The sequence below is a fragment of the Malus sylvestris genome, chromosome 8 (genome assembly GCF_916048215.2).
Source record: "Malus sylvestris chromosome 8, drMalSylv7.2, whole genome shotgun sequence".
NCBI classification, from domain to species: Eukaryota; Viridiplantae; Streptophyta; class Magnoliopsida; order Rosales; family Rosaceae; genus Malus; species Malus sylvestris.
Window position 1 is genome coordinate 24,643,125 of NC_062267.1, and position 25,700 is coordinate 24,668,824.

The 25,700-nt window shown below is 37.6% G+C and overlaps 1 protein-coding gene and 1 pseudogene across 5 annotated transcripts; one reads left to right on the forward strand and one right to left on the reverse strand.

Moving 5' to 3' along the window:
- Positions 1 to 4,407: 4,407 nt before the first annotated feature.
- On the reverse strand, positions 4,408 to 10,219 carry LOC126632282 (mechanosensitive ion channel protein 3, chloroplastic-like). Of its 5 annotated transcripts, none has more exons than XM_050302631.1 (14): positions 10,023 to 10,219; positions 9,471 to 9,704; positions 9,328 to 9,387; positions 8,896 to 9,053; positions 8,574 to 8,697; positions 8,387 to 8,484; positions 8,137 to 8,250; positions 7,685 to 7,745; positions 7,190 to 7,339; positions 6,910 to 7,020; positions 6,526 to 6,693; positions 6,313 to 6,426; positions 5,987 to 6,043; positions 4,408 to 5,475 (listed from the first exon to the last, which is right to left on the reverse strand). In XM_050302631.1, the coding sequence occupies exons 2-14, from the start codon at positions 9,546 to 9,548 to the stop codon at positions 4,639 to 4,641; spliced, it is 2,130 nt and encodes a 709-aa protein (XP_050158588.1). In that variant the 5' UTR covers positions 9,549 to 9,704; positions 10,023 to 10,219; the 3' UTR covers positions 4,408 to 4,638. The 5 variants fall into 5 exon arrangements, with proteins under 5 accessions (XP_050158588.1, XP_050158590.1, XP_050158586.1 ...); XM_050302633.1 differs by having other exon boundaries at positions 9,328 to 9,377; positions 10,019 to 10,218; XM_050302629.1 differs by having other exon boundaries at positions 10,019 to 10,218.
- A 1,388-nt stretch (positions 10,220 to 11,607) lies between these two features.
- On the forward strand, positions 11,608 to 13,693 carry LOC126632907 (uncharacterized; annotated as a pseudogene).
- The last annotated feature ends 12,007 nt before the right edge of the window (positions 13,694 to 25,700 follow it).

The window sequence follows — 25,700 nt, forward strand, 5'->3', positions numbered from 1 at the left end:
CCTCACCCCTAACTCGTTTTGGCCTCCATTTGCACTGAACTTGCACTCCATATATTATGTCTTTGATCGGCTTAGGCGAAGACCTTTAGATTCCAACACTTCTCTCCAAAGGTTAAGCTTTGCATTTACCCCTTCCTGAGTTTCATCTATCAACACTATATCGTCTGCGAAAAGCATACAACAAGGAATATCATCTTGAATATGTCCTGTTAATTCATCCATTACCAACGCAAAAAGGTAAGGACTTAAGGATGAGCCTTGATGTAATCCTACAGTTATGGGAAAGCTTTCGGTTTGTCCTTCATGAGTTCTTACGGCAGTCTTTGCTCCTTCATACATATCCTGTATAGCTTGGATATATGCTACTCGTACTCCTTTCTTATCTAAAATCCTCCAAAGAATGTCTCTTGGGACCCTATCATACGCTTTTTCCAAATCTATAAAGACCATGTGTAAATCCTTTTTCCCATCTCTATATCTTTCCATCAATCTTCGTAAGAGATAGATTGCCTCCATGGTTGAGCGCCCTGGCATGAACCCGAATTGGTTGTCCGAAACCCGTGTCTCTTGCCTCAATCTATGCTCAATGACTCTCTCCCAGAGCTTCATTGTATGACTCATTAGCTTAATACCCCTATAGTTCATGCAATTTTGTACATCGCCCTTATTCTTGTAGATAGGCACCAAAGTGCTCATTCGCCACTCATTTGGCATCTTCTTCGTTTTCAAAATCCTATTGAAAAGGTCAGTGAGCCATGTTATACCTGTCTCTCCCAAAACTTTCCACACTTCGATTGGTATATCGTCTGGGCCTACTGCTTTTCTATGCTTCATCTTCTTCAAAGCTACAACCACTTCTTCTTTTCGGATTCTACGATAAAAAGAGTAGTTTCTACACTCTTCTGAGTTACTCAACTCCCCTAAAGAAGCACTCCTTTCATGTCCTTCATTGAAAAGATTATGAAAATAACCTTTCCATCTGTCTTTAACCGCGATCTCTGTAGCAAGAACCTTTCCATCCTCATCCTTGATGCACCTCACTTGGTTTAGGTCCCTTGTCTTCTTTTCCCTTACTCTAGCTAGTTTATAGATATCCAACTCTCCTTCTTTGGTATCTAGTCGCTTATACATATCGTCATAAGCCGCTAACTTAGCTTCTCTCACAGCTTTCTTCGCCTCTTGCTTCGCTTTTCTATACCTTTCACCATTTTAATCGGTCCTATCCTTGTATAAGGCTTTACAACATTCCTTCTTAGCCTTCACCTTTGTTTGTACCTCCTCATTCCACCACCAAGATTCCTTTTGGTGTGGGGCAAAGCCCTTGGACTCTCCTAATACCTCTTTTGCTACTTTTCGGATACAACTAGCCATGGAATCCCACATTTGGTTAGCTTCCCCCTCTCTATCCCACACACACTGGGTGATTACTTTCTTTTTGAAAATGGCTTGTTTTTCTTCTTTTAAATTCCACCATCTAGTCCTTGGGCACTTCCAAGTCTTGTTCTTTTTTCTCACTCTTTTGATATGTACATCCATCACCAACAAGCGATGTTGATTAGCCACGCTCTCTCCTAGTATAACTTTGCAATCCTTACAAGTTATACGATCCCCTTTCCTCATTAGAAGAAAATCTATTTGTGTTTTTGACGACCCACTCTTGTAGGTGATCACATGTTCTTCTCTCTTCTTAAAGAAGGTGTTGGCTAAGAAGAGATCATATGCCATTGCAAAATCCAAGATAGCTTCCCCATCCTCGTTTCTCTCCCCAAAACCATGGCCACCATGAAAACCTCCATAGTTGCCTGTCTCCCTGCCCACGTGTCCATTTAAATCTCCTCCTATAAATAACTTCTCCGTCTGAGCAATTCCTTGCACCAAGTCTCCAAGGTCTTCCCAAAATTTCTCCTTCGAACTCGTATCCAACCCTACTTGAGGTGCGTACGCACTAATCACATTGATAAGTTCTTGTCCTATTACAATCTTGATTGCCATGATTCTATCTCCTACCCTCTTGACATCTACAACATCTTGTGTCAAGGTCTTGTCCACGATGATGCCAACACCGTTTCTCATTCTATTTGTGCCCGAATACCATAGTTTAAACCCTGAGTTTTCTAGATCCTTTGCCTTACGACCAACCCATTTAGTTTCTTGTAGGCACATAATATTTATCCTTCTCCTCATCATAACTTTTACTACTTCCATAGATTTTCCCGTCAAGGTTTCTATATTCCACGTTCCTAAACGCATTTTGCTCTCTTGAACTCTACCCTTCTGTCCTAGCTTCTTCACCCTTCCCCGTCTAATAGGATCAAAGTACTTCTTTTGTGTGTCCCGTGTAAAGTTGATAGGAGCATATGCTCCCAAACAACTTTGAGTGGAGTCGTTCGAAAAGAAGTTTCTATAGCCCCCTTGCTCATTTAACACTGCATCCGGGTGCCGATGGAGATACAGCGACCCTTGCTCACTTATCACTGTGCTCGGGCCACACAGCGCGCCACTTACGGGTGACGCCCTAGCTTTAGCACGATTTCGTTCTGGATTCATTTTCATAAGGATTCGACGTGATCATGGAGTACCGGCTGTCGACTACCTGACGCCCTCCCCCTCCTCCTTTATCCGGGCTTGGGACCGGCAATGTAAGATAAACTTACACGGCAGAGTTAACCTGAATTACATGAACCCATAAACCAAAATAAATGAAGTAACAAGTCACTGTGGAAACTTGAAAATCTGAGCTAAAAACAAACTGCCATTAGCTAAAAACAAACTGCCATTAAGTATCACAAACTGCCATTAGCTAAAACCCTGCAATTCCAAACAAAACCAACCTGAATTACATGAACCCATAAACCAAAATAAATGAAGTAACAAGTCACTGTGGAAACTTATCAAATACCTTGCGGGCAATTAAGAACAAAGCAAATGGAATAGTAACATATCACTGACGAAATTTATCAAACAACTCACAGGCAATCACAACACTCCATGGACAGAGAAAACCAAACGAACAAAACGATAAGAAAACACTGAGGAAATTTATCAAACACCTCGCAGGAAATGTGGACACTCCATGGACACATAAAACCAAACAACCGAAACGATAACAATACACTCAGGAAATTTATCAAACACCTTGCAGGAAATCACAATTCTCTATAGACACCTATAACAAAACACTATGAAACTTTATCAAACACCTTCCAAGCAATCACAATTCTCCATTGACACATTTAACAAAACAAAAGAAATAATAGCAGGGCATCAGAAATATCATCGAACACCTTACAGGCAATCATAATTCCACACGAAAATAAAACAAAACTCAATAAACAAATCAAAGATCAGGAAATTAGACAAACACCTTACAGGCAATCACAAATAACTGGTGGGATTCAAACGAAGAAGAAGACGAAGAGGAACCTGGACTTCAGCCGGGAGAGCAAGTGCGAGAGGATAGCGTCTGGAGAGGACCACGACCGAGCGTGAGAGGACACTACGTCTGGAGAGGAAGGAGACAGCGAGAGGGTTCGCTCCGACTAACTGTGTGAGTCTGTAAGAGAGGGACTGTGAGCGAGAGAGCAAGAGTGAGTCTGAGAGAGAAAGAACACCCACTTAACAAATGACCTAACCTAACTCAATGGACGGTTGGATTTGATTTTAACAAATCCAACGGTTCAATTAATTTCTAATTAAAAATTAAAAATAAATAAATATATATATATATATATAATAATCGGTTCGGTTCGGGATTACCGAAAGCTTTCAAAGCTGTGGCCGAATCCCAACCCGAAACTTTCGGGACGGGTTCGGTTTCGGGTACCGAAGGTTTCGGGAAATTCGGTTCGGGATTTTTTCGGGAAAATTTCGGGACGGGATCGGGACGGTTCGGGATTTTCGGGAAAAAATTCCACCCCTAGTGCAAACCTTGCTATGCATGTCCTCTCCTCCAAAAGCTCAGGATGCACGCACAATCCTTGGATCCTTCAACCTTGGCCATGGAGTTGATGAACGAGATAAATTAAGGTTTGATGAGATTTTATTAGCTTCTCTGGCGACACATTCTCTTGATGTCATCGAAGACCACAACCGCCCTCCACTATATTTTTGCTGTTCTTCTCCACCCTCCAGCAATCCATTTTCCAATTTCCGACAACCAATTGTGGCTGGATTTTTCGCCAGTTGATAATATCTTTCTACACCCATATTTTCTTTAGGGCATAATTGAAATATAAAATTTAACAAAAATTTAATGGGTGTAGAAATAAGTTTATTGGGTCCAAATAGAATTTCCCTTTCATTTTTCATTCATTTTTCATTTGAAAGCTGGTTCACTTACCTAACAAGTTTTTCGTTTAAATTTTCATTTTGCAAAAACATAAAAATAAGAAACTGAAAACAAAATGGTTAATAAACGCGTCCAAAGGGTACCTTTTTTCTTCTTTCCTTTGAGTTATTCATTACAGGGCATGGGAGAAACTGGTCGTTTCAGACTGAGACCAACAGATTTTCAAACAATCATGGAAGACAATGTAATGGCAGCTTCAAAAACTCAGCCGCATGCATTTTTTACACTTCAATTAGAATATGACATTGTACGTAGCCTTCTCGGTCCTGCTATTCAGTTCGCATGGACATCTAACCATCCTTCACATCCGTGCCAACGGAAGGAGACCCGCCACCATTACGGCTGCCACTGAATTCTTTTGATACTGCATTAGGAGATGGAGTCATATCCTCCTCGATTGGAAGCGTTCGCTTTGAGCCCTCCAAAGCAACGCCAAGGATAATATTCTCTTCTAATGGAGGCCTAGCTGTCGATGGTGCTGCAACAGGCTTCTCGCCATCTTGCTTTGGCTGTGTAGTGGTCAAAGGAACATCTGCTTTTTCGCTACCAGTCTCGGGTGAAGCAACATGAGGCTTCTTAGCCGTCACCTTTTGTGGAGACACACCTTTGGAATCAGCTCCTGTCTCCTTCCCTGGATATTTTATACTCTCGTTCTTGGACTGCAGCATTTCGGAGTTGTTTCTAACTGAATCATCAGATGTGGGATTCCAAGTTTGGGGTTCGGGTGTTGGCATTTCAGAAGTCTTAGAGGTTGTACTTGAGTTGGAACTTGAAGTCGCTGCAACCTTATCGTCAGTTTGTGCATGTGTTACGGCTGGCCCAGCTTTAGCATCTGATCCCTTGGAGTCAGATGGTGAGGCTGCTTCAGCTTGGGCCTGTTTTTCTCCATTTGTACGCATTGTGCGAGTTGAAGCCTTGCCTTTGTCGTCACTACTGATTTTGTAAGATGGTTCAATAAGTAGATACGGACGATTAGTGGCTGCCCTAGAACGAGTGAAAATGGTGTCAGCGAATGGCACATTTTCCAAGTCAGCCTCACTGTAATATTTCTGGACTGTGCGGATGGGTGTGGCAAGCCGGGCATGGTGATGGCTAATAACTCTGAGAAGATCCAAAAGTATTGCCTCCTGTATTATTTCATCAATAGAGTTCGTGAGATATACATTCAAGGTTTTCTCAAAGCCTATAATTACAATGAAATATTTAAAGGTATTACGATATCCATAAACAACAACTACAGAGTTCAGGCAGACAATAAGGAACTAAGAGACCAGAATCAGCAAACAACACGAATGATACAATCCGCATCCAAGGTTATGTAACACTATGAGCTCGTGGAACAAGTATGTGATGGGAAGATCGACGAACAGTCGGAATATTCAGACAAGGTTATGTGATTCCCATTGTACTAAATAAATCTCAGCAGTAATTCTCAGAATTGAGAACTAGAAAGCACCTACTCTCAGACAATGGCTTTAAAGTCATTATTACTCAGCATCTCTAGAAAACTTCCTGAAATTTGTATCGGTGTCCATTTCAAAGTTGGTCTAGATTTATACTATATCAGATTCTATTATATAATTTTGCTTTTCAGGCATCATTATTTCATAAAGCTTCTACCAATAAAATAGTATTTACCTTGACGCAGAGATACTCCTCAATATGAGATGTTTTAACAAAGCAAGACACCAAAATCTGTCACAAAATTGTACGTTTATAAGACAAACTTGAGATAAGAACAATCATTAAATAAATAATTAATGAATAAAAAGGAAGAAAACAAAAGGGAGGAGCGGAGTATATGGAGATTGAAGATCAATTGGAAAATCAAATGAGTTTTCCTATTTGTTCTATGAAGACCTTGGGAATGAAAGTGAAGAATTGGAAGACCAACAATTTTCGTCATGTATTTTTTTGAGTAGAAAAGTTCATAACTTTGAAAAATGACAGCATAAAAGTCTTACCATAAGAGCCTGATTTTCTGGATTAATATTGTCCAGAAAAACTCTTCTATGCAACCTTTGCTGCTCTACTTGAGGATTTTTTGCCAGAACCTTGCGCATATCAGCTACTATAGTCTGTAGACAGCAATGCCACCGAGGTTATTGTATGACATGATAGAACAAACAATATTCCAGAGAACAAGTAACAAGCTGGTGAACTAAATTAATACTCACATTAATTTTATTTACATCCAAGTGACTGACTGCGAGGTGAGTCTTGATTCGCCAATGACTTTTCTGGCTAAGATTCCGGACAACATTTACAGTGAACTTGTGATTTGGAATGTGAACTGCTTCACGATCATCGCCCCTTATAATTGTTGGAGACCACCAACCCACATGCTGGTAAAATATATCAAATTCATCAAAAAATAAATAAAAGGGGTCAAATTGCAGATAAGAAATTCACTTCCAATATTTGTTTCAGAAAGAACTAAATTGTTGAATCCCGCTTATGTTTAAGGTGGAAGTAATCAAAGGTATAATGCACATACATTATGTTTTTCCTCCTAACTGTTGTTCTCATTTGATGATAGATTAACAAAGATATGTACAAACCTCAACAGTACCAGAAACTTCATAACCTTCAATCTTAGTCTGGATCCATTCGTTAACAACAAATGGGCGTGTGGCATGGATCATTACACTTGAAAGGAAGTTTGTGAATATCTGAGTCAAAAAAAGAAATATTAAGGTCAACGTTGTCAGAAAAACCTTGAAAGAAACTATATATTTTAATAGTATTTGAACAAAAGGATACACTAGATATAAAATATTTGTAGTTATGATCAACGAACTGCAGCTATTTCAGTTTACAAAGTCAGGGGAAGATCGCTACCTCACGACCAGCAAGGGTAAGCAATACTGTGCCAAGACCCCCAGCCGTTACCCATTTCTGGGTTGAGAATCCCAGCAATTCCATGAACAATGATACCGCAGCAACCCAAACTGCAGAATAAACCGCCTTTCCAGCGAAATTGAAGCCCATCTGTCCAAGCAAGATACAATGACTATGTAAAGAAAAATGATCTTATACGCTATAAGTGCCACCAAGATAGGTATATTAATATATTATTACAAAATCACAAAATAAAAAAAATTTGACAGGAAAAGTAAAACTATGCTACATATATTGCAAAAAAGGTAAAAAGAAGCTAATGTAGATGATAATGAGTAACATTTTGTTATTTTTTTGCATTAGCACTAATGACATTTTCCTTTTCAGCATTGGAATTGGAAGGGGAAATCAATTTTTCCAAAACAAAGTATGAAAACATAACATTTAAACAAGGAATTAAAGGAGTTGCATACTGAGAAAGTAAGAAAAACATACATTTCTTGTGTCACTTGGGTCTCTTGTCTCCATAAAGAACTTTTGTGCTTGTTGAATTAAGCTGTAAACAAAAAGTATCACTATAGAAAATCAAATTTTAAACCCCAGAACCAGAGCCATCAGAATCAATAACCACAATGATTATAGGACCAGTATGGGCAAAAGAAAAATAACACTCACACAGACACATCCGCGTATAGAGCATAGCAGCAAAATAAAAAACTAAGCCAACAAAATGAAATTAACTTTTAACTAATATAAGAAGAACTAAAGTTGTTGAACCAGGCCGTTGGACCATTTTCAATGTTCAAATTACTTTTAAGTTGCTTGACTGCTTCTGAAAGAAACAAATATCAAAATGAAATTCATCGGTGACCGATCTATTGGTTGACCACCAAAATCATGAAAGAAATTTCTTTTGAGACACAATAACAGCAGAGAATTGTACTCACCTTGACAAACAATAGGCAAATGCCAACACTGTTGATAATGATTGTGTAAAATTTATAAGACGTTGCTTGACAGCCTGGCTAGCTTCTGAAGGTAGGACTACAGGATCCAATGCTCTGAAATGAACATTGCGGCAGTTAGTGCAGATAGACTGGAAACAAATATCAGGTTAAGACAAGCAAATAGGTTAGCATCATTTTTCGTTCCCTAAATTGTAATTTGAAACTAACTACTTCTAATGTAGAAGTGAACCTGCATAAAAGTGTCGCTCCAGTCCAGAGAAGCAAGGGCTGAAGGTAAGAAGTCATGACATAGTGTGACCTACTTTTCATCCAAGTATTATCATTCCGCTGCAGAAACTCACCATGGAAGAATTATTCAGCTCAATAACATAATCAAACCATGTCTACAGGCAAGGTGTGATGCAAGAATAACGTACTCGAAGAAAAATAACCCTGCCGAGACGCAATAGTGGCCCAATACCCCAAACAGCAAAAGCAATGATAGCCACTGCTGGGATCAATTTAAGTAAAGCAGGGCTTCCACGTAAAGTATCATAGGACCTGCATAATATGTCAACGTGTATATTTCTTTAGACACCACACATTTCAATATTAATGAGAGAGAAAACATGATGAGGCATTGCTTCCAATTAAACAGGATGGAGGACCCAAAATTTAATACCTTATATGCTGTGTGTGCAGTTCTCTAATGAAAACAAAAAAGGAATTGAGAATTCAAATGGGAACGTGTATACATACCTTGTCAAAACAAGAGTAGCAGATTTCAGAACAGGAACCCCGTTTCCTCCACCTGGACCTAAAACAGATCTGCAAACGAAGACATTGCATCTGGAAGACACTGGACCTATTGGGCCACGTACACTGCTTAAAAGATGGAGACTGCAGGCACCCTGTCGCTAACAATTCAACGTAACAAAACAAAAATGAATATTCATGGCCTTCAACTCACACACACAGACCAAGCAAGCACTACACTATAATCATCCACTCGACAAAACCATGAAACAAGGAATGATAAGCAAATCTTAGAAACACGAGCACGCACACAAACAGTTCCACAAAGGGAAATAGAAAACCCAGAACTCAGGTGACAATTATGCATATTGCATACCAAATCAACGAACAGCGACTGGAAAGAAAAAAAGAACTGAACCAAAGAGAAAACCATACCAAACCATGTGACGGAAGATTGATGCTAACCATATGCACTCGACCCTTTCCTACAAGACACTTTTAATCAAACAAAAATTACAAAACTCCATTAGTACGAAGATAGTATGAAGCAAAAAAGACCACAAAGAAATCTCACATACAGCATCTGGATTACGGCATCCACGATTATTGTGACTTCTCCAATCATACAAAAACCTCGTAGCAGCCGCATGAGGCATGGTTGATTCTCAAGCAGTAGAGGTGTAACTTTGAGCAACAATAAGGTAATGTCGTTGAAAATCAGATTACCCCCTTCAACCTAAGCAGACTATGTCTTCAAATTATGGGTCTCTCTCTCTCTCTCACACTACCAAATATGTACACCAACACAACACCTGCCAAACCCAAACTTCAAATTCTCACTTCATATTCAAATCATAAACAAAAACCCATAATTATAAAGCTAAGAACTTGCAATTAAACCAGGTAAGTGAATTTTACTGTTAAATTTTTTAGATTTCTTAAAATTCTACAACAAATTACACAGATAAAATCTACAAAAAAATAGTGAAAAAAATCCTGAAATAATAAACCAAAATTCAGAACTAAATAGAGATAAATAATAAAAATTACTAGAAATTCCAATTTTCTGAGGAAGCAAAAGTAAAATAATGATAAAATTCACAAGGAAATAATTCAGTGGAATTACCTACTGGATTTAAGCAGAGGCTTTCTTGTAGTGGAAACTGGCTTTTAGAGAGAGAGAGGGAGAGGGAAAGGGAGGTGTGGGAACTGTGGAGAAGGTTAGAGCCCCAAAAAATAGCTGGGGTAGTGCTAACGTGCGCCGGGAGGTGCAAGGTAACACGGCATCGCGTCCGCGGTGGCTGCGTGGTCAAATGAAAGTGCAGCGTTTTGGATTTTGTGTGTGGTTGCGTGGACCCGCCTTTTCTACTGTAGGGAGGGATATCGTTTATGTGGCGCGTAGAGTGTTATCTTGCGCGTTGTGCGTATTTGACATCGGTTCTTCCCTCCTTTTGGTCTCTTGCCTCGGTGATAATTATGCATGTGCGTCGAGTTGTTCTCGGCTATGGGTCGGGTCGGTCCAACATATAACCTTTTTTTATCAGTTGACTTGTACGGGTAGTGTGAATCAAAATTACGAATTGGAAAGCGATTCTCTTTGGATCCCTTCCACCAAAGTCAAAAATCTGGATTATTGAAATTTTATTCAATGGTTAAAATTATTATAATTTTTAAAGGGCCTTTGTTTTTAGTTGTTTGATCAAATTTCAAGAGTCTGAATCACTTGACTTGGTGAATTTGGTAGAAGGGATCCGGAGATGGTCCATTTCCTTATGAATCTACCCAATTTACCCAAATGATAATAGAAACTAACCAAAGTCCACATACATTGTGGGAAGCTGCTTTTTTTTTTTTTTCGAAAAATATATGTGAGAGAAGAGTTGGAAAAAAAAATGTAAAGGGGAGAGGGTGTGAGAGCAAGAGAAAACGGGAAGAATGAAGAGAGATTTATATTTTTATTTCTTAAAATTAGAAATATGCTATGATGACATGTAAGTGAAAGAAGAAAAAAATAATAATCGGTTTGTGCGAAACTACAATACTCTTTGTGATTTTATTTTGTGATATAAGATCAAATTGTCTTTTTGTCCTCTTTTAGTTGACAAATGAAATCTTGTTAATAGATGGTTTAGATAATAAATTTTGAAATTATGCCATATTTTTTCGTTTTCTTTTATAATTTGTTATTAAATAAATATCAGGTTTTTAAAGTTTGAAAGGTGTAATTATAATTAAGTCGAATCAAAACGAGAGTGCCAAAGTGTTTAGGCTCGCCTAATAGTTATTGAGCTCTAATGGAGATTGATTCTTCGAATGCTTTCTATTAACCTAAAACTCGCTCTTTCGTACACAAACCACAAAAAAAGTTATAAAGAGTGTAATAATTAAAAAACTTCTCAATTATTGAAAGATGTTTGAAGTTTAAATATCTTCTTGATTTTTCGTTAATGAGGTAACCGTTAAACTTGAACCGGGATTGCTAGGTGGAGCTCAAATCAAACTCCAGTTGTCAAAACCGTGAAGTTCAAGAATTGCATGATTTTGACAACTGGATCGATTGGGCTGCATTTTTTAGTTGATTACTTTATTTTTATGACCATACATTTTGAGGGTGAATTTTAGTTGTCCGTTTCCTAAGTTGCTATCATTTTTCATGGGCGATGGATGATGGATATGAGACACGTTTATGGTGTGCTGATGTTTGTTTGCTTATCATTTTGGAATTCATTCTAAAAGAGATGTTCAATCTCATCCTCTTCTTCTATGTCATTTTGTCAAAGGTCAGATTGCACCATGTAGCATGATTAGTCAAGTAATTTGATTTTTCTTTTCTTTGTCTCATTTGGAAAACTCGGGATTTTAACTAATCGTGTTAAATAATAATTAATTTTTCTAGTACTTTATGAGATTCATCATATTTTAAAAAAAAAATCTCGAATTTAAAAAATTACACTAACACTGTTCATGTTTTGATCCACTTTCACATCACTCTTAAAAAGAATTTGCCCTTATAATTAATTTCAAAAAGGGAAAATTAGAATCCCTCTGCACTTTTCTAATAGTCTTTAGATTAAACATTGATTCTATTTTGAAATTTGATTAGGGCACCTAAACAATAGTCATGTCAGCATTTTTATATTTATATAGATTACACATTGTGTTTTTTTTTTTTAAATGTTAATTATTAAATTCCATATATATCCTTTTAGGCCGATATATTTCTGTACGTGGCCTTTTTTCTAGGAAGCCGTATGGTTTGTTGGTAGTGTTTCCAGAATTCTTCTCCCACGTTTGAATTATGTGATCCTCATTTTTTAATTTTTAATGGACTTATCCAATTCAATTAGTGGTTGTTTTCACTATTTTATATTGATATCATGTGAGATAATTAGATGTATATATTCGGAGGCTTGAGGCTGATATGTTTAGAATGTTTTATTGAGATTCTCTACAACGTCTACCTTGCTATTTGTGGTATGTTGTGATAAATACTTATAGCTCATTTATAGTGATTGTGATAATTGTTGTTTAGATATAAATGTGCTTAATGGGGTTTCAGATAATTATCATAAAGTTAATGCCTTTTTGTAGTTTTGTTGATTTTAGTATGGGTTTGAAAAGGGATTTGGAATGGTTATTTTGTTGTGGGTTTGTTGTTTAATGCTCATTTATATTGTTAAGTTATAACACTGGAAGATGCACACTGAAGAAGTTGTGCTGAGTTTTTTAAGATTTGAAAGTTGCCCAACACATGTTCGATGAAATGCCCCAATAAGTATTGGTGCTGCATGCATTTTGCTTGGGCATGTAAGGCGTATGAAAGTCATGTTTTACACCAATTTTTAACAAAATAAACAAGAGAAAAATTAAGCAACTAATAACAATGGAGAGGACACTTCATTTTCTGAATTGTGCAACCAGGTTAGCTCAAGGTTCAATGGTTTGGTAGTTGGTTCATTTAACCTTACATATGTTATGAATGGATGCGCATGTTGTCTTTTGAAATGTGACATGGATGTGCGTGTATTGCACATGCCTGTAACGAAGGAGATCACGTATTTTGTTGATATATTGGTGAGCTTAAAAGAATCAAATGAAATTGGCAATGCTAGTCAAGATATTCGTATTACAGAACCATTTTTGAATGAAGGTGTGATGCACACCGATGGGAATGAGTTTTTGGGGAAATTTGAAACACCTAATGCTAAGATATATTTATTGCATCCTTGGAAAAACTATATTAGTCTGGTCAGGATTATGAGGGTGGAGCGAATGAGTTCAGGCATTAAGAAAGATATTGAGATGGGCTTTGAATTTGAGTATGTCGCAAATGAGTATAAAAGGATAACAACTTCTTGCATTAAGAAAGATATTGAAGTTGTCCGTGGCGTGTTCATGCATATATATGTAGTGCTAATGGCCATTTTGTTATCTGAACATTAAATAATCAGCACACATGCACCGGTCGCATTCGAGAACGTAAAAGTGGGATGATGACCTCAAAGATTGTGTGTTCCATACTGGTTGAGCAAATTCGGTCCAATCCACACATTAAACCAATTTAGATAGTCGATGATTTCAAAAAGAATTATGGTTTGGATGTTTCCTATTACAATGCATGGTACGGAAAAGAAATGGCGATGACAAGGGTTCATGGTGATGACGTTTTATCTTACCAAAAGTTAGGTTGGTATGTTAAAGAGATCCACACTAAATAACGTTTTTCTAGACAAATATGAGTCTATGTAACATTAAATAACGTACCAAATGATTAATATTTTGTTAATATTATATCATGAACCAAACGATCAGTATGTGTCGGTGTAACTAAGTAACGTACCAAACTCCTGGTACATTACAAACACACACTATATAATGTTTTTCCAGACAGATACATTTCAAAAATAAAAAACTTTACGTACCAAACGCTTGGAATGATCTAATTTAATATTATATCATGAACCAAACTATCAATATGAGTCAGTGTAACATTAAGTAATGTACCAAACTCCTGATACATTACAAACACACTGTACAACGTTTTTCCAGACAAATACATTACAAAAATAAAAAAACTTTACGTATCAAATGCCTGGAATGATCTAATTTAATATTATTTCATGAACCAAACAATTAATATGAGTCACTGTAACATTAAGTAACATACCAAACTCATGGTACATTACAAATATACAGTGTATAACATTTTTCCAGACAGATACGTTTCAAAAATAAAAAAACTTTACGTACCAAACGCCTGGAATGATCTAATTTAATATTATTTCATGAACTAAACAATCAATATGAGTCAGTGTAACATTAAGTAACATACCAAAGTCTTGGTACATCACAAACACACCATATATAACGTTTTTTTTCTTCAGAAGGATACGTTTCAAAAATAAAAATTTTATGTACCAAACGATCAATATATGTCACAGCCCGTTCCAAATTATTATATTCGTGGCTGTGAATGGACGAAATTGCCCTTAAGAAATACTAAATTTGTGAAGCTCAGGTTGCTAATTATCTAGGTTCCTAAGTTTGAAAATAAAATGGAATTTAATAAGGATGGAACTTAGATTTTTAGGTTAAAATGTTAAAGTTTGGTGTTTGGAGATTGGAATAAGGACCACGTGGGATCCCCACATCCCTCAAAACCCTCCTCATTTCCCGTTCACTGTCTTTCTCTCTCCTCCTTCACGATTTCTCACTCTCTCTGTCTCTCTCCTTCGAACTCACACGGACCACCACCAAAACCACCCTAAATCTATACCAACGTCAAGTTTGAGACCACCATTGGAATCCTGAGGACTTCACGATCACGTTGGTATCCATTTCAGGTAAGTTTTACTTCGGAAAACCTAGATTCTAAACAAACCCATGAAAGTGTACTGTTCATGAGCTTTGAATTGGTTGATTTTTAGGACAATCCAAGCTCATAGTGAGCTTAGTGAGATCCCAAGGAAGCTCGGAGTGCTTCGTTGGAAGTTTTTGGACGTAAGAACACGGAGATCGACAAGTTCAAAGTTTGGCCGGAGCTTTCGAGGCTTTTTCCGGCGAATCCCCGGCGAATTAGGAGTCGAGGTAGGTATCAATCTCTTCGTCTCGTCAAGTACTACAACTTTCCTTTTTTTCACTCAATTTCGTTGAGTATTGAAGAAGTTATACTCATTTGAAAAATACCCAGTTTCCGGCGACCTCCAAGGCTTTCGAGGCAGTTTCCGGCCAAACCACGGCGAACTAGGTGTTTTGCAAGGTACCATTCTCTTTGTCTCTTCAAGGGCTACAACTTTTGTTTTTGAATCACTTGATTTCGTTGAGAAATGACAAAGTTATGGCAATTTGAAAAACTGTTCAGAAAACGGCCGCCGGAAAAACCAGTCCGGCGACCCAAGGAAGAAGAAGGTGCTACAGTAAAAATAAAAAAATAAAAAAAAAATTATTTTAAAAATATGTCGACGTCCGTGACGTCGAGTAGATCACTGTGGTATATTCATATACCTAAATTGAACACCGTATGAGAAAGTTATTGAAGATTGTTGGTTAGGTGTTCAAATAACGTTTTATAGTTTTCACATTTAGGTGAAAATGTGAATTGATGATCCGACCGTTGGATCATCACCAAACTTTGATACGTTATAATACGTAATATTTGAGGATTATTGGAACTTACGGATTGGGAATCCGAGTTACGGATCTTCCGGAATTGGAATTGTAAGTCCATAATATAAAATGTTAACCGTCACTTAGTTTTGGAAATTGACGGAAATCCAACCGTTGGATGGTAATGAAATTTTAGGATGTTATCCTAGAGATATATTGTGAACCTCTGGAAGTTATGGATTTAAAATCTGAGTGGCAGATCTTCCGGATCGAACTACGTAGTGACGTATTTTATATAAGTTAAATATTCTATCGATATGAATTCTGAGGTTGGATTTGATTACTATTCTAGGCGGCGATCGTCGTGACGCCTTGATGTGTGGTGCTAGGGAGTTGTTGGATGAACTCCAGGTGAGTGGGCAGTTTTGTTTTCCGTATATATATATATACTTAACGTTTTCCCAGAAATTGAAAATGCATGAAATTATGTTTAAAATGAAATGCATATGAGTTATGTGGAAAAACGGGAAGTGAAATACCATGCATAGAATTGATATGAAAAGTATATAGAAATGTGAGTTGAAATGCCATGCATGAATTAATATATGATGCATATGTATGAATTGGTGCGGTGGACGCACAGGTAAGAATTGATATATGATGCATATGTATGAATTGGTGCGGTGGACGCACAGGTAAGAATTGATTTATGATGCATATGTATGAAATGGTGCGGTGGACGCACAGATGAGTATTTAATTACTGTTATGATGATGATGATATATATTGAGCTCAAATCCTGCACCATGGTTTAGTGCTTATAGTATTCACCGCATCGCACGCTCGCCTTGGATCCAAGTAGATGCTAGTCGTACAGTCCACGCGGAGTGGGTACGACAGACCAGTCGCGAGAGTGTTAGTGAGATTCCGACTGGTGGGTGACCTTAGATTATGTGCACAGATGATTTATGAGAAGCACTAGAGCGTAACTTGTGTGCAGAAGGCCGGACGGGTCACAGAGGTGACTCCGGTAGAGTGATAATGATAGATTTTGAGCTCTAGGTTCAACCGTATAGGGCTATTAGAGGGCCTACGGTTGATTACTTTCTTGCACCTGATATGATTATGTTGATGCATTCATACCTTATTACTGTTGAGATGATGTGGCATGGCATAATTAATATGAGAAATGTTGAGATGACATGGCATGGCATGATTGATAAAGAGATAATGTTGAGATAGTAAAAATGAAGTTTTGAGAATATATATGTATATTTATATTTTACATTTCTGGGAAAGTATACAGGTTTTACGGAGAGGGGTTACAACGTTTTGAGAAATGTTTGGATTTGGAAAAAAATTGTTTTACTGACCCACTCAATTTTGGTTTTGCGCCCCTCCAGGTTCAGGAATCACAAAGGTATGGTGACTACGAGGAATTCGACGGTGTTCTGACAGATTGGACAAAATTAGGACTCACCTTCGGGTGTATCAACTTATAAATTGTTTAATTAAAGCTTCCGTACTGTGCAAATGGTTACGTCACTCTCACGTGACGGCCAGCATGCCCTCCTTCGGGACGGGGTGTGTCAGTTGGTATCAGAGCATGGTTGCAATCTTGGACATCTTGAGAAGTTTATAGTGAATTCTGTCAGAACTACACCGCCTCGTAGCAAACCACGTAGTTAGAGGAATTTAGTCTCCCTGATTTAGCGGTTTGGGGGAAACTATTATTATGGTGATTCAGTATATTATCAAAATGGACATTTTAAGACGGGTTATGAGTTGAATTTGAATCACCTTATGAAATGATGAACCTGAGGGAGCGGAGTGACGGTTTAACCAATTGGAAAAGATGTTTCAGATTATGCAAGTCAAAGGAAATTTCCTTCTGACAGGTGGGTCGAGACGACTACCTGGTTTTGGGTATGAATTTGCATCCTGGTGGAAACAGGAATGTTAATTGTTGTCACCAGAGGAATCAGCCGATTTAAAATTTTTTAAGGAAAAGTTTATCCCTCCGGCATTTATTGATGGTAGTAAACAAGAGTTTACAAATATGAGACAAGGAAGGTGATGATCAAGGGATATTATAGAAATTTTTCAGACTTGCCTCGTTCCATCCAGATATTGTTGTTAATTTGGTGGAGGTGTTATGTTGTTTTAAGCTGGGTGGCAAAAAGGGAAGTGGTATTTTGGGTGACCACTATCCATTGTAGTTCTTATCAGGAGTATGCTAGATGTTGTTGAGCCTTGAGGACTCTGAGAACATGAGCAACGAGAATAAAGAAGAATAAGAAAAGAATGGGAATTAAAGGAAGACAATAAAGTTAATGATTCGTCATATCAAGAATATCGAAGGATTCAGAGCTTCGAAAGAAGTGAAGCTAGAGTTAATTCTTCCAGCTGAGGTTTTAATGTCGCTGGTCAGAGTAAAAGTGATGGATATACTGGTAATCCCAGATATTTGAGACAAGGTGTCTCGAGTAAAGGAAATGTACTTTGTGCAGCAGGTACAAAATTAACACTTTGGGAAATGTGAAATTAATGAATGTGTTTATGTGAACAGAAGGGACACAGAGTTGTGAATCGTCCCTAGAATCAGTTGTACTCAACAATTTTCCATGAAATCATAGTGTCGATTCAGCAGAGTTATGGATTTAGTAGTTTGGTCGGATTGACCGTGAGTACAGAGATATTTGATGAGTTATATGTTCAGCCGTACGGACCATGAGAAATGGATTTGACTGACACATGAGAAATTGGTGAGTTATAGGCTCGGCCGTGCCGACCACGCGGAGTGGATCCGGCCGACGTATTATTGAGATAAGAGTTGAATCAACCGTATTGGTCATTCTAGTTGACTTCGGCTGATATATTTCTTATTATGTATGATATTACCTAGAGAGTGGTAAATAAATGTAGTTGAGACGAGTGTATGTATTTTGCATTGAGTGACAAAATAGTAATGTTATATCTTTGTGAGTGGTTGCCTACTTATCGAGACAACGATGATTTATCAGTATTGCGGGCTGCAGACCGTAATATTAATAACTCATTCGTGGATTCGTTAAGCAAGCAAACCGGTAGGTTATTTTATGTTAGTGTTGTACTTATTTAGAATGTTCAGTATTAATAAAGTATGTATTGTGTCGGTTAAATTATTTCCATTAGAGTGGTTGGTTATAATTGTGACTAAATGGATTGTTACGGGAAACCAGTCACTTTCCATCGATCTGGATGACCAGAGATTACTTTTGTAAGTATGCAAAGTGAAGTGAGTTCAGCCATTATTTATGCTGTGAAAGCAAAGAGATTGTTTTGAAAGGCTGTCAAAAATACTTAGCTCATGTGGTGCTAAATGATGTTGTTTGGAGTAGTGTGAATAATGTCGAAAGGGTTAGACTTTTCTTGATGTCTTCTCTGAAAGTATACCTGGATTGTCTTCAGGCAGAGATATGAGGTTCATTATTGATTTGTTGCCAGGTATAAATTTATGTTAAAGATTGGTTCATGATGAGTTAAGGGAATTGGAAATTCAGTTGAGAGAATTGGTTGATAAAAGTTTTATTCAACCTAGTACAACACTGTTGAGGAGCACCAGTTTGTTGGTGAGAAAGAAAATGGACTTTAAAGACTATTCCTTGATTATAGATAATGGAGTCGGGTAACGATTGAGAACCGTTATCCATGGTGATGTACTGATGTTTATTTAACCAGCTCAAAAGTAATTGCGAAGATTCAAAGATTGAATTGAGATCTGGTTACTACCAATTGAATATTATAAGTGACGTTGATCATAAGATGGTTTTCTGGACTTGTTATAGTTTTTATGAAGTTTGGTGATGCTATATGGATACTCATGCTGTTTTATGAGTTATTGGATGAAGTATTCCAATAATGCCTTGATAAATTGATATCATTTCCATTGAAGATATTCTGGCATATTCTGAGCCAGAGCAGAGTATGTAAACGTATTAAGTCAATGAAGCAAAGATTGAGAGAACATTAGTTGTATGCTAAGTTTAGCAAAAGCTAAAGTTAAATGGATCAAGTGGCATTCTAAAATTTGTTATGTCTGCTTAAGGTATTCAAGTGAATCCTTAAAGGATAGCAGAAATTGAGAATTTGGAACAACCACGAGTCGTAATTGAGATTTGGAATTTCTTAGCTTACCAGGCTATTTTGGATGGTTGTGAAAGAATTTTTAGTCATTGCTTTGTCATTAACGAGACTGATGAGAAAAGAGGTTATGTATGAGTGGGAAGGAATTGTAAGCAAAGGATTCAACAACTGAAGTATTTCCTCACTCATGCACGTATTTTAATATTCCCAGAAGATAGCGATAATTATCGGTATATGGTGATGTTACATTAAATGTTCTTGGATATGTACTAATGCAAATGTTAGGGTGATTGCATACGTTTCACGACAAATGGAATCTCATGAGATGAATTACCCTACTAGTGATTTGGAAGTCACGATTACCATCCTTGCTGTGAAGTTATGGAGACATTATATTTTAGTGAGAATGCAAGATTTTACAAATCAAAAGAGTCTTCAATATCCATTACTTGGAAGGATTTTGATATGAGGCAGCGAAAGTGAATTGTATTGCTTAATGAACATGATTGTACGATCAGGGTGATCGTAAAGTTTGTTCTAGCTGAAGCACTTGATAAGAAGACTGCAGTAAGAATTAATATCTGGTACGCTTGCCAAGATTATCTTCTTGTGGATTGGAAATCAACTAAAGTAAAGTTAAGAATGAAAGATCGAGAAGAAGTTATACTTGCTAAGTTTCAAGTTAGGCCTTTTGGTAAGGTCGTACTCGAGACTCAAATGGTATGTGGATACAAGAAAACAAAAAGTATGTACCTAATGCTGAGGATTTGAAGCAAGCAAATATTGGACGAAGTTCACTGTTCAACTTCTGCAATATTCCGAAAGTAATAAGGTTTATCATACCATTCGACATTTTTATTGGTCAGCAGATTGAGGCAGAAAGAAATAAACCTTTGGATTGAGACAGCTATTTTCTGTTTCGAAACGGAAATGGAAAGAGAATTGGATTACGGAACTGCTAAGTTTCTTAAGTATGTTGGTTGCGCAGTTTCCGAAGTGAAGCCATAAGGTTCATGAAGTGTGTCATGTGTGTGTTTTGTTGACTTGTGAATGGAATATTTCTGGGTAGAGAAAGATTCGATCGAGAAAGAGTTTTAGTAGACCCTGAGACTATTGATGAGTCTCCTCAAAGTATTCAGGTGATTAAGTTAACCTAAAAGTAACCAGGAATGACAAAAGACATCAACAGATGGATATGCCACTAATCGAGTATATAAGGTAAATGGTTTTATATTTTAGAAGTGTTCACCTTAGAAAAGTAGAATTTGGATTGGAAAAAGAAGGTCCTGAGAGTTAAGATAGAGTAAATGGTAAAAGTTTTGTGAAGGAATCATTCAGTGGAAGAAAATTACGTGGGAGAAAAAGAATCGGATGAAAAAAAAACTTACCGAGGTTGGTATAAGTGTTGATGAATTGGTTGGTTGCTGGAATTTCGGGGACGAAATTCTATAAGGAGGGAAGATTGTCACAGCCCGTTCCAAATTATTATATTCGTGGCTGTGAATGGACGAAATTGCCCTTAAGAAATACTAAATTTGTGAAGCTCAGGTTGCTAATTATCTAGGTTCCTAAGTTTGAAAATAAAATGGAATTTAATAAGGATGGAACTTAGATTTTTAGGTTAAAATGTTAAAGTTTGGTGTTTGGAGATTGGAATAAGGACCACGTGGGATCCCCACATCCCTCAAAACCCTCCTCATTTCCCGTTCACTGTCTTTCTCTCTCCTCCTTCACGATTTCTCACTCTCTCTGTCTCTCTCCTTCGAACTCACACGGACCACCACCAAAACCACCCTAAATCTATACCAACGTCAAGTTTGAGACCACCATTGGAATCCTGAGGACTTCACGATCACGTTGGTATCCATTTCAGGTAAGTTTTACTTCGGAAAACCTAGATTCTAAACAAACCCATGAAAGTGTACTGTTCATGAGCTTTGAATTGGTTGATTTTTAGGACAATCCAAGCTCATAGTGAGCTTAGTGAGATCCCAAGGAAGCTCGGAGTGCTTCGTTGGAAGTTTTTGGACGTAAGAACACGGAGATCGACAAGTTCAAAGTTTGGCCGGAGCTTTCGAGGCTTTTTCCGGCGAATCCCCGGCGAATTAGGAGTCGAGGTAGGTATCAATCTCTTCGTCTCGTCAAGTACTACAACTTTCCTTTTTTTTTCACTCAATTTCGTTGAGTATTGAAGAAGTTATACTCATTTGAAAAATACCCAGTTTCCGGCGACCTCCAAGGCTTTCGAGGCAGTTTCCGGCCAAACCACGGCGAACTAGGTGTTTTGCAAGGTACCATTCTCTTTGTCTCTTCAAGGGCTACAACTTTCGTTTTTGAATCACTTGATTTCGTTGAGAAATGACAAAGTTATGGCAATTTGAAAAACTGTTCAGAAAACGGCCGCCGGAAAAACCAGTCCGGCGACCCAAGGAAGAAGAAGGTGCTACAGTAAAAATAAAAAAATAAAAAAAAAATTATTTTAAAAATATGTCGACGTCCGTGACGTCGAGTAGATCACTGTGGTATATTCATATACCTAAATTGAACACCGTATGAGAAAGTTATTGAAGATTGTTGGTTAGGTGTTCAAATAACGTTTTATAGTTTTCACATTTAGGTGAAAATGTGAATTGATGATCCGACCGTTGGATCATCACCAAACTTTGATACGTTATAATACGTAATATTTGAGGATTATTGGAACTTACGGATTGGGAATCCGAGTTACGGATCTTCCGGAATTGGAATTGTAAGTCCATAATATAAAATGTTAACCGTCACTTAGTTTTGGAAATTGACGGAAATCCAACCGTTGGATGGTAATGAAATTTTAGGATGTTATCCTAGAGATATATTGTGAACCTCTGGAAGTTATGGATTTAAAATCTGAGTGGCAGATCTTCCGGATCGAACTACGTAGTGACGTATTTTATATAAGTTAAATATTCTATCGATATGAATTCTGAGGTTGGATTTGATTACTATTCTAGGCGGCGATCGTCGTGACGCCTTGATGTGTGGTGCTAGGGAGTTGTTGGATGAACTCCAGGTGAGTGGGCAGTTTTGTTTTCCGTATATATATATATACTTAACGTTTTCCCAGAAATTGAAAATGCATGAAATTATGTTTAAAATGAAATGCATATGAGTTATGTGGAAAAACGGGAAGTGAAATACCATGCATAGAATTGATATGAAAAGTATATAGAAATGTGAGTTGAAATGCCATGCATGAATTAATATATGATGCATATGTATGAATTGGTGCGGTGGACGCACAGGTAAGAATTGATATATGATGCATATGTATGAATTGGTGCGGTGGACGCACAGGTAAGAATTGATTTATGATGCATATGTATGAAATGGTGCGGTGGACGCACAGATGAGTATTTAATTACTGTTATGATGATGATGATATATATTGAGCTCAAATCCTGCACCATGGTTTAGTGCTTATAGTATTCACCGCATCGCACGCTCGCCTTGGATCCAAGTAGATGCTAGTCGTACAGTCCACGCGGAGTGGGTACGACAGACCAGTCGCGAGAGTGTTAGTGAGATTCCGACTGGTGGGTGACCTTAGATTATGTGCACAGATGATTTATGAGAAGCACTAGAGCGTAACTTGTGTGCAGAAGGCCGGACGGGTCACAGAGGTGACTCCGGTAGAGTGATAATGATAGATTTTGAGCTCTAGGTTCAACCGTATAGGGCTATTAGAGGGCCTACGGTTGATTACTTTCTTGCACCTGATATGATTATGTTGATGCATTCATACCTTATTACTGTTGAGATGATGTGGCATGGCATAATTAATATGAGAAATGTTGAGATGACATGGCATGGCATGATTGATAAAGAGATAATGTTGAGATAGTAAAAATGAAGTTTTGAGAATATATATGTATATTTATATTTTACATTTCTGGGAAAGTATACAGGTTTTACGGAGAGGGGTTACAACGTTTTGAGAAATGTTTGGATTTGGAAAAAAATTGTTTTACTGACCCACTCAATTTTGGTTTTGCGCCCCTCCAGGTTCAGGAATCACAAAGGTATGGTGACTACGAGGAATTCGACGGTGTTCTGACAGATTGGACAAAATTAGGACTCACCTTCGGGTGTATCAACTTATAAATTGTTTAATTAAAGCTTCCGTACTGTGCAAATGGTTACGTCACTCTCACGTGACGGCCAGCATGCCCTCCTTCGGGACGGGGTGTGTCAATATATGTCAGCATAACATTAAATGACATACCAAACTTGCGAAATCTTGTTCCTGGATTTCACTATTATAATATACATATTTGTATTATTGAGATTTTATATTATTTTTGAGAAATTATATTAATTTATTTGGATTTAGATTTTAATTAAATTAGTTACGAAGTTTGAAGTTTGGAAGGTAATTATCAAAAATTCGTTGACCTTTTGAGATCACAAGTAACATTTTCGAATAGGTCTCGAAGCCACGAGCACATAAGCGAAAGCCGTTTGCGAATCCGAGTTATAACGGTATAGTTACAGATGTTTGAAGTTGTGAATTATAGATTGTGGGAATTATGTAATTCTCACATGTGGGTTAAAGGTTAAGGGAGTTTAATAAAAGACGGAGGGACCAATTAGAAAGAAAGGAGTTTTTTGAAAAGAAAAAAAAAAGGAAGGAGGGGTCTGATTTTTTTTTGACCCGTTTTGGGGCGTTTTCGACCCATAAAATCACAAACTTGAGCCACTTGTATCTCCATCCGATCTCCGTTTTGGGTGATCTTGGTGTCCATGGAAAGCCCTTGACGAGCCCTACAACTTTGTAGTGTTAGATTTTCCATTTTCTTATCAATTTTTCCAGTTCGAGGGAGCAAAGTCCCGTGGGTTTTCAAGTGAGGTATGAAACTTCATCTACTCTTCATAATCTTCAAGTTGGTATGCTTAGTTTGTGCTTTCGTATTCATTTTAGAGTTGGGTGTGTAGAACCTTAGAAATCCGGTTTTCACCGGTGATTTTGGGCGGTTTCTGGTTAGAATTTGTCGTCGGCCTAATTGTGAAAAGTGTTTCCCTTACTAAGCTCTAGCTACCACGTAAAATTGAGCTTATTTAGTTAATGTTGAAAATTTAGGGTTTCTAAACCCTCCACCTTGACTAACTTGCGTGTGGCGGTGCGTGGGACCGTCCACGAGTGTTGTTTAAGTACCAAATACCTTCTCGGGACCCTGTGAATCTATGTCTAGCTCAATTTCCCGAAATTCAATTGTTTGGTGTAGTGATCAAATTGGACCGCCACTTATTTGTGTGATTGATGACAATTCGATCGTTGGTTCGTTGTACAATTTTGTGAACACCTTAGTAGTCAGTTGTTGGACCTTTGAGAATTTACAGATCGAAAATCCGATGTGCGGATCTTCCGGATTGAATAACCTTAGGTTGTTGACCTTAATGGACCTACCTTATCGACGGTTGATGTTCTAGTCAACGTGCTCTACTCTAGGGTGTCGCTTATCTCTAGTTTGTTGTTGAGGCTTGATGGAGCTTAGTTGGCTCATCACGATGACTTGTCGTTTCCAGTTGACATGTCTCGATATACGTCTTAGCGGCACCATATTGAGTTATACTTGTTTATTAAATGTACTTTCTATTGAATTGTTATCTTTATTTTTTTTTTAGCATCGATCTATGTTTATTAATTGTGAATCGATTGTAGCTTGGAAACGTTTATGAGATATGTATGATTAGTATGATGTATATGATTGTTTTTATGATGATGTGAACCCAAAATCTTATGAGAAGTTTATGTAGAACTTTTATGCTTGTATGATAAGATAGTGGTAATGAGAAGTTGATAGTGCAAGTGATTACGATGTAAATCATAGCGGATGAGATAAGGGTACGTGGGTTGTGTGTTGATGTTACTACACCATGTAGTAGTTGTTCATTGATGGTCCTGCTTGGTGTATCCGCATTAAGGGACTATACGCATTGTAGGAGTGATCATGCTTGGTATATCCGCATTAGGTGATCACTACCTACCTGATTATCTTGACCCTGCTTGGTTAATCCGCTTTAGGGGGGTCATTAGTGGT